Source organism: Leucoraja erinacea, chromosome 12 (assembly GCF_028641065.1).
Source record: "Leucoraja erinacea ecotype New England chromosome 12, Leri_hhj_1, whole genome shotgun sequence".
Taxonomy (NCBI): domain Eukaryota; kingdom Metazoa; phylum Chordata; class Chondrichthyes; order Rajiformes; family Rajidae; genus Leucoraja; species Leucoraja erinaceus.
Genome location: NC_073388.1, coordinates 6,591,699 through 6,606,477, shown reverse-complemented (window position 1 = coordinate 6,606,477; position 14,779 = coordinate 6,591,699). Strand labels below are relative to the sequence as shown.

Below are 14,779 nucleotides of genomic sequence, written 5' to 3'. Positions count from 1 at the left end.
AGCAGCATCTATGGAGCGAAGGAAATAGGCGACGTTTCGGGACGAAACCCTTCTTCAGACTGATGGGGGGTGGGGGGGAGAAAAAAGGAAAAAGGGAGGAGGAGGAGCCCGAGGGCGGGGGGGTGGGAGGAGACAGCTCGAGGGTTAAGGAAGGGGAGGAGACAGCAAGGGCTAGCAAAATTGGGAGAATTCAACGTTCATGCCATCCGGACGCAAGAAACCCAGGCGGAATATGAGGTGCTGTTCCTCCAATTTCCAGTGTTGCTCACTCTGGCAATGGAGGAGACCCAGGACAGAGCGGTCGGATTGGGAATGGGAGGGGGAGTTGAAGTGCTGAGCCACCGGGAGTTCAGGTAGGTTATTGCGGACTAAGCGGAGGTGTTCGGCGAAACGATCGCCCAACCTCTGCTTAGTCTCCCCGATGTAAATCAGCTGACATCTAGAGCAGCAGATGCAGTAGATGAGGTTGGAGGAGATACAGGTGAACCTTTGTCGCACCTGGAACGACTGCTTGGGTCCTTGAATGGAGTCGAGGGGGGAGGTGAAGGGACAGGTGTTGCATTTCTTGCGGTTGCAACGGAAAGTGCCCGGGGAGAGGGTGGTACGGGAGGGAAGGGAAGAATTGACAAGGGAGTTGCGGAGGGAGCGTTCTTTGCGGAAGGCAGACATAGGGGGAGATGGGAAGATGTGGCGAGTGGTGGGGTCACGTTGGAGGTGGCGGAAATGGCGGAGGATTATGTGTTGTATTTGCCAGCTGGTGGGGTGAAAGGTGAGGACCAGGGGGACTCTGCCCTTGTTGCGAGTGGGGGGATGGGGAGAGAGAGCAGTCTTGCGGGGTATGGACGAGAGAGCAGTGTTGCGGGGTTGCGGAGACCCTGGTGCGAGCCTCATCTATGGTGGGGAATCGAGGGGAATCCCCGTTCCCTGAAGAACGTGGACATTTCCGATGCCCTGGTGTGGAACGTCTCATCCTGGGAGCAGATGCGGCGTAGGCGGAGGAATTGGGAATAGGGGATGGAGTCTCATTCAAAGATTACAGAGGAGCTATCTTTGGTCTCATTGTCCTTATCTGGGACACATGATAATAAAACACTTGTGGTCCTCCCACCACCAGGTTTGTGGTCCTCCCACCATCAGGTGTGTGGTCCTCCCAGCCACTCGGTGTCGCGGTCTCCCATCGCCAGGTGCTGTGGTCCTCCCACTCCCAGGTAGATGTGGACCTCCCACCGCCAGGTGCTGTGGTCCTCCCACCCCCAGGTAGATGTGGACCTCCCACCATCAGGTGTGTGGTCCTCCCAGCCACTCGGTGTCGCGGTCTCCCACCCCCAGGTGCTGTGGTCCTCCCACCCCCAGGTAGATGTGGTCCTCCCACCATCAGGTGTGTGGTCCTCCCAGCCACTCGGTGTCGCGGTCTCCCACCCCCAGGTGCTGTGGTCCTCCCACTCCCAGGTAGATGTGGACCTCCCACCGCCAGGTGGTGGACCTCCCATGACCAGCCGCGCTTGGTCCGGCGCTGGGCCCGGTGTCGGGTGATGGCGGCCGCGGTGGGGAAGACGGAGGCGGCGGCGGCTGAGGCTGAGGCTGGCGGCGAGGTGGAGGCCCCGGTCCCCACCAGCTCGCAGGCGCTGCCCCCCACCGACGCGCCCACGCTGTCAGACGTGTTCGAGAACGGCTGGCGGATGCACGACGAGGTGGAGAGCAGCAACGAGTCGTCCAACTCGGACACCGTGCAGCGCAGGGTGCGGCGCGGCGTGGAGCTGCTGGAGCAGGCCACACATATGGTCAACCAGCTCGACCTCTTCAGGTAAAGCCCGGGGATGTGGGGCCCGGAGGGCTGGAGCTGGCCACACGCATGGTCAACCAGCTCGACCTCTTCAGGTAACCCAGCCCGGGGATGTGGGGCCTGGAGCTGGAGCTGCTGGAGCTGGCCGCACGCATGGTCAACCAGCTCGACCTCTTCAGGTAACTCAGCCCGGGGATGTGGGGCCTGGAGCTGCTGGAGCTGGCCACACGCATGGTCAACCAGCTCGTCCTCTTCAGGTAACTTAGCCCGGGGATGTGGGGCCTGGAGCTGCTGGAGCAGGCCACATGCATGGTCAACCAGCTCGACCTCTCCAGGTAACTCAGCCCGGGGATGTGGGGCCTGGAGCTGGCCACATGCATGGTCAACCAGCTTGACCTCTTCAGGTAACTCAGCCCGGGGATGTGGGGCCTGGAGCTGGAGCTGGCCACACACATGGTCAACCAGCTTGACCTCTTCAGGTAACTCAGCCCGGGGATGTGGGGCCTGGAGCTGGAGCTGGCCCCACGCATGGTCAACCAGCTCGACCTCTTCAGGTAACTCAGCCCGGGGATGTGGGGCCCGGACTGGGCTGGAGCTGGCGACTCGGATGCTGAACAAAGATACTGGATGAGCTCCTCTAGTATCTTTGATGGCGAATCAGTTGGATCTCTTCAGGTAACCAGTATTGGGTGCAGCAGCATCTATGGAGCGAAGGAAATAGGCAACGCCTATTTCCTTCGCTCCATAGATGCTGCTGCACCCGCTGAGTTTCTCCAGCTTTTTTGTGTAACCTTCGATTCTCCAGCATCTGCAGTTCCCTCTTAAACAACCAGTATTGGGGCGGCCTTGTAGCCCCCGTCCGTCAGTCTGAAGAAGGGTCTCAACCCGTAACGTCACCCATTCCTTCTCTCCAGAGACACTGCCTGTCCCACTGAGTTACTCCAGCGTTGTGTGTCTCATCTTCGGTGTAAACCAGCACCTGTAGTTCCTTCCTGCACATTTTTTGCTTTTCTATGTTTGTTAAAACCCAAGTGTACTTGAACAAAATCGCATGGTCAACGGACAGGGTCAGCAAGTAGTTCAGAAGGCAAATAGTATGTTGGCCTTTATTGCAAGAAGATGTGAGTATAAGTTCAAGTTCACATTTATTGTGAACTCCATTAAGCATAGAGATGGAAAGAATCAAGTCAAGATTGTTTGTCATATATACTGACAACAGAACAATTAAATTTGTACTTGCAGCTGTTTTAACAGGCCCCTAAATGCAATACAATAGACAATAGGTGCAGGAGTAGGCCATTTGGCCCTTCGATCCAGCACCGCCATTCAATGTGATCATGGCTGATCATCCCAAATCAGTACCCTGTTCCTGCCTTCTCCCCATATCCCCTGACTCCGCTATTTTTAAGAGCCCTATCTAGCTCTCTCTTGAAAGCATCCAGAGAACATGCCTCCATCGCCCTCTGAGGCAGAGAATTCCACAGTATACGTGCAGATAAGATGTAATTGAAGAGGTTACTAACCATTGTACTGGTGCAAAAAGACAGTTCTTGGTGTAACCTTAACTATGAACTTCTATGGACTGCCTTTGGTTACATAGAAACCTATTTTCTATGTTTCTATGTAACCAAAGGCAGTCCATAGAAATTTATAGTTAATGTTTGTGTTGTGTAGTCTGATGGTTGTTGGGAAGATCCCTTTACTGAACTTGGGATGGTCAGATTTGTTAACCATCCCGAAAGTAGGAGTGAAATGAGAGCGTGGCTAGGGTGATGTAGATCCTTGGTTGCCTTTTTGAGGCAGCACCACAATTATGTCTTGTTCCAATGATGTAGAATCTATAAAACAAGTACATTCTTGTTGGTGTTATACCCAATAGTTTGGCACCTCTCTCCTCGCACATAGCACCTCTGGTGGTCTCTAGGGGTGATATCCCTTCCCTTGTTTGAGGGCTGTTCCATTGTACTCAGCCACTCAATGGTCTTGGTAATTTAGTGTGGTACAGCATGTAACCAGCCCTTCCGCTCGCCATCCACACTAACCAAATCCTCCACAGATGTTGCCTGACATGCTGAGTTTATCCAGCACTCTGTGTGTTTTGTCAAATAACTCCTGCCCTGCCTAAGGCAGGTCTTACATTGTCCACTTTAGAACATACACTATTGAAATAGAAGTATATCACCATCGAGTAGAAGTATATCACCACTTTTGAAGTATAGTTGCTTGGTTCATGTGCAAACCTAGCAACGCATTTGTATGTAGCATAGATTCACCCAAAAGCTGTGATCAGATAAATTGTTTTATTGTACTATTGACTTGAGCATGAATTTGAGTACTTTAGCATTATTTTGATTGCGATTTATTTCTGTTCTATTACAGTCGAAATGAAGAGTTAGAAGAAATTGCCACAGCCGATGTTAAGTACCTGTTGCTGCCTGTGTTACTGGGAGCTCTTACAATGAAACTAGGGAATACTGCAAAGCGGCTTGAGCATATACAAAAGGCCCAGGTCTATTACATGGACTTCCTGCAGCGTTGCAAAGATTATAAAATTATGACGTTTGAGTTCCCCCAAACGAAGGAAAGTGAAGAAGACAGGAACAAAGCAAGCGTTAATCCCAGTGCACCAACAGTATCAAACCAATCCAATTTACTCTCCATGGCATCAAGACGACAGGCTAAAATTGAAAGGTATTATTTTGTTCCTTGGCACTAATCGTGGAATAAACCAATGATTAGGACAACTTAGTTTAGCTTATTATTGTCATTTGAACCAAGGTACTGTGAAAAACCTTTTGTTGCTTACTATCCCGTCTGCAAAACGACTATATATACATGATCATAATCAAGCCGTCCGCAGTGCACAGATACAGGATAAAGGTAACGTTTAGTGCAAGACAAAGTCTGATTAATGATAATTCAAAGGTCTCCAAAGCGATTGGAGAGAGGTCAGGACCGCTCTCTAGTTTGTGAGAGGACAGTTCCATTACTTGATAACAGCTGGGAAAATACTCCTTGAATCTGGAGGTATGCTTTTGTACCTCTTGCCTGATAGAAGAGGGAGTGACTGAGGTGAGACTGGTCCTTGATTATGCTGATGCCCTTGACAAGGCAGCATGAAGTCAACGGAGGGGAGGTTGGTTTGTGTGTGTTGGTCTGAGCTGTGCCCACAACTGTGCAATTTCATGCGGTCTTGGGTGGAGTAATACATCTCGAAAAAATGCTTTCTCTGGCGCATCTGCAAACATTAGTGAGAGTTGTTGGGGTCATCTGAACTTCCTCAGCCTTCCAAGGAAGTAGAGGTGTTGGTGTGCTTTCTTGGCCATTGCTTCAACGTGGCTGTTCGAGGACAAATCACTGTTGATGTTTATTTCTAAGAACTTGAAGCTTTCAGCCATCTCACCGGCGCCATAGAATGTGTGTACCACTTTGCCTCCTGAAATCAATCGCAATCTCCTTTGCCTTTAATGACATTGAGGGAAAGGTTGTTGACTTAGCACCAGGTTATGACGCTCTCACTCCCTGTACTCGCTGTCTTGGCTTTAATTGATATCTGGCACATTATGGTGATGTTGGCTGTGAATTTATAAATTGAGTAAGATATAGAGTATAGAAATACTCAAAACCTAAATTGCTGCTTTTACTTTCATGGAAACCAGGTACAACATGAAGAAAGAAACTGAAGCCAAATTGAAAGAGATCAAAGCTGTGATCCACAGTGGAAAAGCAGATGATGAGCAGACAAGGAGGTTTTATTTATTACATTTACAGAAGTGGATAAACACTAGCCTGGAAGAGATTGACAGCATAAATCAAGAAACTGAAATTTTAAAAAGAATGGTGGACTCTAAAGTAAGTGTTTGTTTTGCAAATGACCTTAATTTTTTTTTTGTTTGGGCTTGTATAATATTTTCTCCTGTTTTTAGTCAAGTCACATTTATTTATATAGCACATTTAAAAAACAACTCTCGTTGGCCGAAAGTGCTTTACATTTGTTATAAGAATAGTACTGACAAACAAACTACATACATATATACATATAGCCCTCACTCAGAGGACATCAAGAAAGGCTTGGGGTTACAGATAAGTTTTTAGTCTATACTTAAAGGAGTCGATGGAAGGGGGCAGTTCTGATGGGAAGAGGGATGCTGTTCCATAGTCTAGGAGCTGCAATTGCAAAGGCGCGGTCGCCCCAGAGCTTATGCCTAGACCGCGGGATATTTAGCAACCCCAAGTTGGCCGATCTGAGGGACCTGGAGGTGGTGTGGTAGGTGAGCAGACTTTTAATGTAGGTGGGGGCAAGCCCATTGAGGGCTTTGTAGACATAGAGGAGGATCTTGAAATTTATTCGGAAACGCACAGGGAGCCAGTGGGGAGAGGCCAGGATCGGGGTGATGTGGTCCCTTTTTCAGGTTCCCTTCAGGTGTCTCGGTGCGGCGTTTTGGACCAGTTGCAGGCGGGACAGGGAAGATTGGCTGATGCCAGTGTAAAGGGAGTTGCAGTAATCTAGGTGGGAGGAGATAAATGTGTGGATGATCTTTTCGAGGTCATCAAACTGGAGGAATTGTTTTATTTTAGCTATCGTCCGAAGCTGAAAGAAGCTAGCTTTTACCACGGCATTGACTTGTTTGTCAAATTTCAGTGCTGAGTCAAATATCACACCAAGGTTTTTGACGTGAGGTTTGAGTAGTGGGGTAAGGCTGCCTGTTATCAATTTGATTTGAGTCCGATGGGCCGAGAAGGGTGACCTCAGACTTCCTCTCATTTAGTTGGAGGAAGTTCTGGACCATCCAACATTTTATATCCTCGATACAGCAGGTAAGGGTAAGCAGATTTGATTGGTTTTTGGGCTTCAGGGTTGTGAGAATATTTTAGAGAACAATATAAAATAGCGCTGGACATCCATTTGACATTGTTTTCAGGTGTTTGTCAAACATTAATCTTTTGAAAGTGATCTTTGATTCTACTTTTCCTGGTGTTTCCTATACAGTAGTTAATATGACAAATCTGCACTAAAGAAAGTTGTCTTTACTACCTTTATTGATTTTATGCTCATGTATTCTGGTTCCTAGTTGCCAATCTGTGAAATTAGGTTTTGCTTTGAAATTCAAGAATCATAATTCCCTGGTTTCATGGTAAAGTGTAATACATTCTTAGTTTTTTAAAAATGAGGCCAGGGTGGGGGGGCTCATTGAAACATACAGAATAGTGAAAGGCCCGGATAGAGTGGATGTGGAGAGGATGTTTCCAGTAGTGGGAGGGACTAGGCCTAGAGGTCATAGCCTCAGAATTAAAGGACGTTTTTTTAGGAAGGAGATGAGGAGAAATGTCTTTAGTCTGAAGGTGGTGAATCTGTGGAATTCTTTGCCACAGAAGGCTGGAGAGGCCGTCAGTGGGTATTTTAAGGCAGGGATAGATAGATTCTTGATTAGTACGGGTGTCAGAGGTTATGGGGAGAAGGCAGGAGAATGGGTTTAGGAGGGAGAGATAGATCAGACATGATTGAATGGCGGAGTAGACTTGATGGGCCGAATGGCCTAATTTTACTCTTAACAGTTAGGACCTTCTTCAAGTCGACTGCGCAAACTTAACCGCGGAGTTCTAACTTCAGCTTAATGGATTATTCCTTTAGCTTTGGCATTGTCTCCTTGTTTCCACATGCTATACTTCAATTTAATGCTGGAGTAACTCAGCGGGTCAAATAGCATCTCTGGAGTATATGGATTGGTGATGTTTCGGGTCCTGAGCCGCTTGAGTTACTCCAGCATTTTGTGTCTATGTCTTTGGGATAAACCAGCATCTGCAGTTCATTTTTATCAGACTTCAATTCCTGTACTTAAATAAACCTGACCTCCCTAGTCCTTCATGGCTGCTTTATTTCTTAATAATGCATTCAGAATGAACTAACGGCAATGTAGGTCATTCCTGTACTTTATTATTATGGTTCATGGTATTATCTGCAGAATAATTAACATAAATTAAAATTAAGTATGCAAGACTATGGTATTATCTGCAGGACTTCCATTTGTATTTTGCTGAGGGCAACCTATTCTATTCTAGTTATATAAAAAAAAATAATTGATTGCTCTATAGCAGTAGAAGTTTTGACAAAACATTACTTTTAACAGCTAAACATTTATTAAAGGCCACTGGATCAGTCTGATCTGCGACGATCGGTACTATTTATTCTATTAATTTGTACCTGGTTGAAGGTGGCGGGAAATACCCTTTTGAAACTAACTGCGAGCTGCCTCGGTTGCACTAGGAACTTCAGACCTTGTTTTGTATTTGCACTATATTCGTTCTTTTAATTTATTGAATGTTTTTGACGTTTATTTACTGTATTATCTGTTGAGTACACTGTTTACAAGCCTGTTGTGCTGTTGCAAGTAAGAATTCCATTGTCCCACTTCAGTGCATATGACAATAGGTAAGAGTTGACTTGAGTTAGAACTTGCATGAAAGAAAGCTCCAGGGCCAAGCAACAAATTACCTTAATTATTTGTTTGAATGTATATAATGTCTCCTGCATTTAGAAAACTAAATATATAATAATGCTGGCCATCCTGTTGATACAGCCATTTGAGTCCTGATCTGTAGACTCCCAACACTAAACTGATTCTATTGAATAAAGAGCAAATACTCAGAAAACGAGAGCTACAAGATCACTTTTCTACATTTGGTCTTGGAAACTAAGCATCCTTTTTATCGAGAAATAGAATTGATAAAATAGATTAATTGCAGAACTAACTTGTTTTAATAGTCTTTTAACTTTAAAGGAAATTTAAAATAATAATAGTATGATGTAGGTATTTTAAATGTAAATACATTTTTTGAGTTTAAAGTAATATCTATAGATTCGAACTGAAGTTTGAAATGAGTTTGGATTCGGATGTAATGAGATGAAATTCTCAGCTAATATTACAATGTGACAAAGCCATTGTGACAGTCATTTCTCCCTCTTGTTCAGCCTCACACTGCTCGGCCACCGAGACCTCCAATGCAACCTTTTATCCTTACTCGAAACGCAGCTGAAGCCAAGTAAGTCTAAGCAGGAATGCTATTAAACCCCCTTTGTCTGTACTGGATCCTGTCATTTGAAGGTCTAGAATGTGGTGAAGAGCTTGTTTGTTTTGCTTGTTCTGATTTTCTAGTTGACATTTCTCCCACAGGTTTACTGTGTGCTATGGTATAACTCCGCCATCAGTCCTTCACTCAAAACCATTTTCTCCAATGGGCTATCAACAATAACGTTTGATTAAGTGGCAAAAAGCAGTCATGCTCAGTCTTGTCTCACTTTGGCGTTCATTTTCATGCCCCAATTTTGTGTTTTCTGTATTTGTCAGTGTCAAGTTTCAAGTGATTCTATTACAGTTAAAACCAAATGAAGATATATAATCAGACACAGTGCAAACCATCTTTGTATTCTGTATCTCCAATTTTACCTACAAATAAAAATTAGAGATTTTGCCAAAAGTGAACATTGGGCAATGTATAGGCAGGTCAGTAGAATAGCCAGACTTATGGCAGAATAACTTATTGTGAATAGAAAGAAACATAGAAAACTACAGAACAGGAACAGGGCCTTCGGCTCACAATATCTGTGCTGAACACGATGCCAAGATCAACTCTGTCTGCGTATAATTCATATCCCTCCATTCCCTGCCTATCCAAAAGCCTCTTCAATGCCACTGTCATATGTGCCTCTGGGATAGGGGTCTCTAAATAGATGTTAGAGAAACAAGGAATTTGACTATTGACTCACAAGGAAGATGGTGAAACGTGGATATGTAGATAACAGAGTTCACATAACTAATTTCATACTGTGCACAAGTATATTACAGTACTATAATAATAATAATAATAATAATGTTTTGTTTATAGGGACAGTGCATATTAATTAACATTTGCATGTAAATATGCGAGATTGTAGCTAATCAGCAGCTAATTTCCATCTCTAGTCTATAAAGATGCTCTAAACATTGGTTGGTCTCCATTTACAGTTTTCACTGTAATGGACATTGAAATCGGAGAGATCAGGGTTCATATTTACGAAGGTTGATTCCAGAAGAAGAATAAATATAGAGTTGGAACGGAAGTAGCAAGTGGAAGATTTAATATTTTTTAAATCATAATATGGTTTGCTATTACATTTTGAGAAACACTGGCAATTTTAACAGACACTGGCTGAAAGTGGAGATTCAAGGATTTCAAGTTTATACAATAAATTTGTGGAGAGCGGATGGCATCACATAGAGTGGGAATTGAAAAGAAGAACATTGCATCATTGAGGGGAAACTAGATTAATATAGAGCAATGTAAAATGCAGTGCGTTGGGAAAATGGCTTGATATTGTGATTAGTTTGAGATTGTTATTGGAAACGTTGCTATCAGACATTCTGCTACAATGCGATTGGTGTCTGATCACTGCAGGAAAGTCTCATGGAAAAAGTAACAACTTTTCCTGCATGTCATTTTCCAAAGTAACATCTGAGTGGTTCTCTAGATCCCCTTCTAGTTGTAATTGTGTTATAATTAATTCTATCTGTGTAATGTGGATGGTGTTCCCTAATCCATCAGTCGCTTTGACTGCTTTCTGTGGTGGAGTATTCACAGGAATATATTGCTCCTCATTTCAGTCCAATATCACTAACCCTCTTATCTTCAGACTGTCATCACAGCCCCTGGATTCCTCTAGCACCAGGGACATCCCTCCTATTTTTGTCTGTACAGTCTTGTCAGATTATTTTATGAGATCCCTTCCCCTTTATTAAAAATCTATCCATGTGGCTAAATCTGGTCATTTGTTAATCCTCCCAATGCAGTAATCAGATTATTGAATTTACACTGCACCCTTCATAGCAAGAACATTTCCGATAAGGAGATCAAAACTGCTCATAATTCTCAACCTGTGGCCTCACTACAGAAGTGTGTAATTGCAGATAGACACAAAAAGCTGGAGTGACTCAGTTGGTCAGGCAGCATCTCTGGAGAGAGGGAATTTGTGACATTTTGGGTTGACCACCCTTTGTCAGACCGCGGATTATTTTCACTCTTCCCCATCAGAAAATAATCTGCACCCATTTTGCTGTCAAGGTGGGTAAAGTGAACCTTTATCCTCATCACATATCATCTTCCACATCTACATCCTCAACCTGTCCAAATCATGCTAATCTACTCTTCGTCATCAATACACATTCCCGTCCAGCTTTGTGTCATCCGCAAATATTGATATAATACATTTATCCATCATCTAAATAATATACTTCATGAATGGCTCGTGATCCCTGTGATGTCTTCCACTCGGAAAAGCACCCATTTATTCCTACTTTTTTCTTTCCTGCCCCATCCCCCTCCCAATCTTTCCATATATATCCCTCTTGGCATCACATTTCACACCTCTCTTTATCTGACACCCTTTGTCTCTTTTTCATCTCCAGCCTTTGTTTTCCCCATCTGCCAAACAAACCCCCGCTCACCTGGAATGCGCTTATCATTTGCCAGTTTTGGTCCCATCCCATCCCTTTTCCAGTTTTCCTCCCACACCCACTACAGTCAGTCTGAAGAAGGGTCCCAACCTGAAACTTCCTCCAAAGGTGCTGCCTGACCCGCTCAATTCCTCCAGCACTTTGTGTTTCATATTTTGTAAATTAGCATCTACAGTTGCTAGTGCCTTTTCCCCTCTCTTTTCTCCCCCCCCCCCCGTTTTACAGTCAATTGATGAATTGTTTATGACTACATGAAATACACTTTAAATTATTTATGCGCTTAAGTGTTCCAGTTGAAGCAGAATAGAGATGTTTGATATTTTAACTATTTTGATGTTATTTGTCTCTAGGGTATTTGGTCTTGGTTACCCAAGTCTTGCTACCATGACTGTCGATGATTGGTACGAGCAGCATAAGAAGCAGGGAGTTCTTCCTGATCAGGGAGTTCCAAAAAGTTGTCCAGGTGAGAATAGTTCCTTCAAAAGAGTGTTGCTTTTGATTCATTCTACACATTTGCTTTTAACAAATATCTGATCTTTTAGTGCAATGTTTTTGCTAAAATGTTGTAGGAAGGAACTGCAGGTGCTGGTTTAAGTAAGTAAGTTTATTGGCCAAGTATTCACATACAAGGAATTTGCCTTGGTGCTCTGCCCACAAGTAACAACATGACATACAGTGACAGTTACGAATGACTCAGAAAACACTAAACATTCATAATAATATAACAATAATAAAACACCATTGATCAAGCATGTGAACCAACAAAATACCAGATCAAAGGGAGGCTACAAATTTTTGGCTGATGAGTAGAGCAACTACTCGTGGATAAAAACTGTTTTTATGTTTAAACTGAAGATAGACACAAAACGCTGGAGTAGCTCAGCGGGACAGGCAGCATCTCTGGATAGAAGGAATGGGTGACGTTTCAGATCTAGACCCTTCTTCAGAATGAAGTCTGAAGAAGTGTTTGCTAAAATGTTTTGACAGTACATTACTCAAAGTAGAGCAATGAATCGGTCATTTTCCCCATATAAATGCTGGTTTAAAACTTGACCTTCACCTCGGAGGATTATGAGAGAGCCATCTCCAACCTTCATCAGGAAGAACAAAGCAAACATGAAAGCAAAAGCCTCTTCAAAATGTTGCAACAGTTTATGGTATTCAGACATTATGGTCAAAATATACAACTAATGATATCTCTAGATCATTAACAAGCTAAATAAATAAACTAATCAGAGAGTGCAATGGAAGAATGTCTGATTACAATATTTCATTTGACATTATATTTCCCTCTTTCATGTCCAAAATATTGCAGAAACTGTTCATCTTAATTCTTAAGTGATAGGAGCAGAATCAGGTCATTTGGCCCATCAAGTCTACTCCGCCATTAAATCGTGGCTGATCTATCTTTCCCTCTCAACCCCATTCTCTTGCCTTCTTCCCGTAACTACTAATTAATACCAAGAAATGCCATAAAATTTTAAAGTGATGTTCTTCTACTATCTGGAAACCATTACCAAATGTGTCAATTCTGTTTAACACAAATGAAATCTCTTGCAATCTTGTGCTCTAGTTTATTTCGCTGCTCTGTCCACACCCCGAGAGAAATTATTTACCATTGGGAGTTTTTGTCGATTGGGCTTGTTTGTAGGGATATTAAGGGATTCAAAAAAAAAGTAAGCCGAAACTCGTGTCCAATGACACGGGTGTAAGTTTTATATGAATTTTATTTATTTTAAATTACCAAAAGAAAATCAAGAAGATAATTGCTACAAATGATTGGGAGCAGGAAGTAGGCATTTGATCCCCTCACCCAGAGTCAGTGGTATTGTCATTAACTTAAATCACCTAATTCAATCCAGATGAAGGATGAACATTAGAGCTTTTCATGGGTGTACATCTCAAAACTACCTCATCTGTTTCATTTTCTTGTTTAGACACAAAATGCTGGAGTAACTCAGTGGGACAGGCAGTATCTCTGGAGAGAAGTAATGGATGCCGTTTCGGGTCTAGACCCTTCTTCCTGAAACATCACCAATTCCTTCTCTCCAGAGCTGCTGCCTGCCCCACTGAGTTACTCCAGCAGTCGGTGTAAACCAGCATCTGCAGTTCCTTCCTACACATTTTCTTGTGCGTTGGCCTGCTCAGGAAACTGATTTGGTGGACTTGAAATTAATCTTGGAAGCTTTCTGATTGTAGCTGCCCAGGAAAATGAAGAACAAGAGGCTGAAGATGACAATGATGATGATGATGATGATGAGCAAGCCGTGAGAAATGCACGCGAGAAGGATGACTGGAAGGATACGCACAGGCGCGGGTATGGCAACAGGCACAACATGGGTTAGTTCTTCCGCTTGGGCCACACTTCCAAGTTTCACCATTCGTATAGGAGCCTTTGAAAGTGTACCAAGAGATGGAACAAGCGCCAATATCAAGGCAGATGCGTCAGCCATGCAGTGTGAGCCCCCTCTCTGTCTGCGGGGTCATCATTGGTTTCTGAGTTGTCAATGATTGCATTGTTGGGAATGCCCTTAACAAAAAAAAAATTCAGCTGCACTTGTTGCAAAGGCATTTAAAACCTGCATTCTTTTTTTTGGCGTATGGTAAAATGATGAATGGTTGGGTTGCATTGAGAGTGGGAAAAGGTGATCCTGTGCACAGATGTATAGTTCCACCTCTTGAGTAAAAAAAACAAAAGCAATTGCCTTCAGCGTGGCAATTACATAGAGTAACATTTCTGAATTTAGTATTAAGCAGCGTCTGGCAATCCCAAATTGAAACTCCTGCATGTTATTCCCATTCTTCAAATCAGGAGTTCAGATTTTGTAGCCAACTTTCTTTAACGTTGGTTAACAAATAAGCTGCAAAACGTGCATTTCTGAGCTGTATTTATTCGCTGAATTAACTGTTTTTTGTCGTCCGAATTCCTGTAATCTGTGAGAATGTTAAGTATCATAGAAAATGTTTTTTTTTCTGCATCATAATCCTTATTTTAAAAGGACTGTTTTCTCATGTTGTGAACTGCAAGTTGCCAAATAAAGAAAACTTTAAGTCTTTGTTTGTCTCCAAGAAAACGTACCTTTGTTTCATGTTATCTTTCCCTGAAGCCATAAAATGCCGCTTTCCTTTATGACTGGTTCATGAAGCTGCTTATTTGTGCTGTGTCAATCAAGGATTTAAAAGGAAACTTAAAACATTCTCAAGTTGTAGGAGTAGAATTGGGCCATTCGGCCCATCGAGTCCACTCCGCCATTCAAACATGGCTGATCTCTACCTCTTAATCCCATTTCCCTGCCTTCTCCCCATAAACCTTGACCCACATTCTAATCAAGAAATTGTCTATCTCTGCTTTAAAACTTAACTTGGTCTCCACAGCCCTCCGTGGCAATGAGTTCCACAGATTAACTACCCTCTGACTAAAGAAGTTCCTCCTCACCTTTCTAAAAGAGCGGCCTTTAATTCTGAGGCTATGACCTCTGGTCCTAAACTTTCCCACCAGTGGAAACAT

General features: G+C 43.6%; 1 protein-coding gene across 3 annotated transcripts; it reads left to right on the top strand.

Moving 5' to 3' along the window:
• Positions 1–1,496: 1,496 nt before the first annotated feature.
• Positions 1,497–14,327, top strand: igbp1 (immunoglobulin (CD79A) binding protein 1). Of its 3 annotated transcripts, none has more exons than XM_055643534.1 (6): positions 1,497–1,804; positions 4,163–4,474; positions 5,443–5,635; positions 8,754–8,824; positions 11,622–11,734; positions 13,471–14,327. In XM_055643534.1, the coding sequence occupies exons 1-6, from the start codon at positions 1,533–1,535 to the stop codon at positions 13,614–13,616; spliced, it is 1,107 nt and encodes a 368-aa protein (XP_055499509.1). In that variant the 5' UTR covers positions 1,497–1,532; the 3' UTR covers positions 13,617–14,327. The 3 variants fall into 3 exon arrangements, with proteins under 3 accessions (XP_055499509.1, XP_055499511.1, XP_055499510.1); XM_055643536.1 differs by lacking the exon at positions 1,497–1,804 and adding an exon at positions 2,189–2,262; XM_055643535.1 differs by lacking the exon at positions 1,497–1,804 and adding an exon at positions 2,228–2,337.
• The last annotated feature ends 452 nt before the right edge of the window (positions 14,328–14,779 follow it).

Coding starts and splice junctions, on each gene's coding strand:
- igbp1 (XM_055643534.1), top strand. CDS start 1,533: ATGGCGGCCGCGGTGGGGAAGACGGAGGCGGCGGCGGCTGAGGCTGAG. Junction 5,636..8,753: donor AAAGAATGGTGGACTCTAAA/GTAAGTGTTTGT, acceptor CCTCTTGTTCAG/CCTCACACTGCTCGGCCACC. Junction 11,735..13,470: donor AGTTCCAAAAAGTTGTCCAG/GTGAGAATAGTT, acceptor TTCTGATTGTAG/CTGCCCAGGAAAATGAAGAA.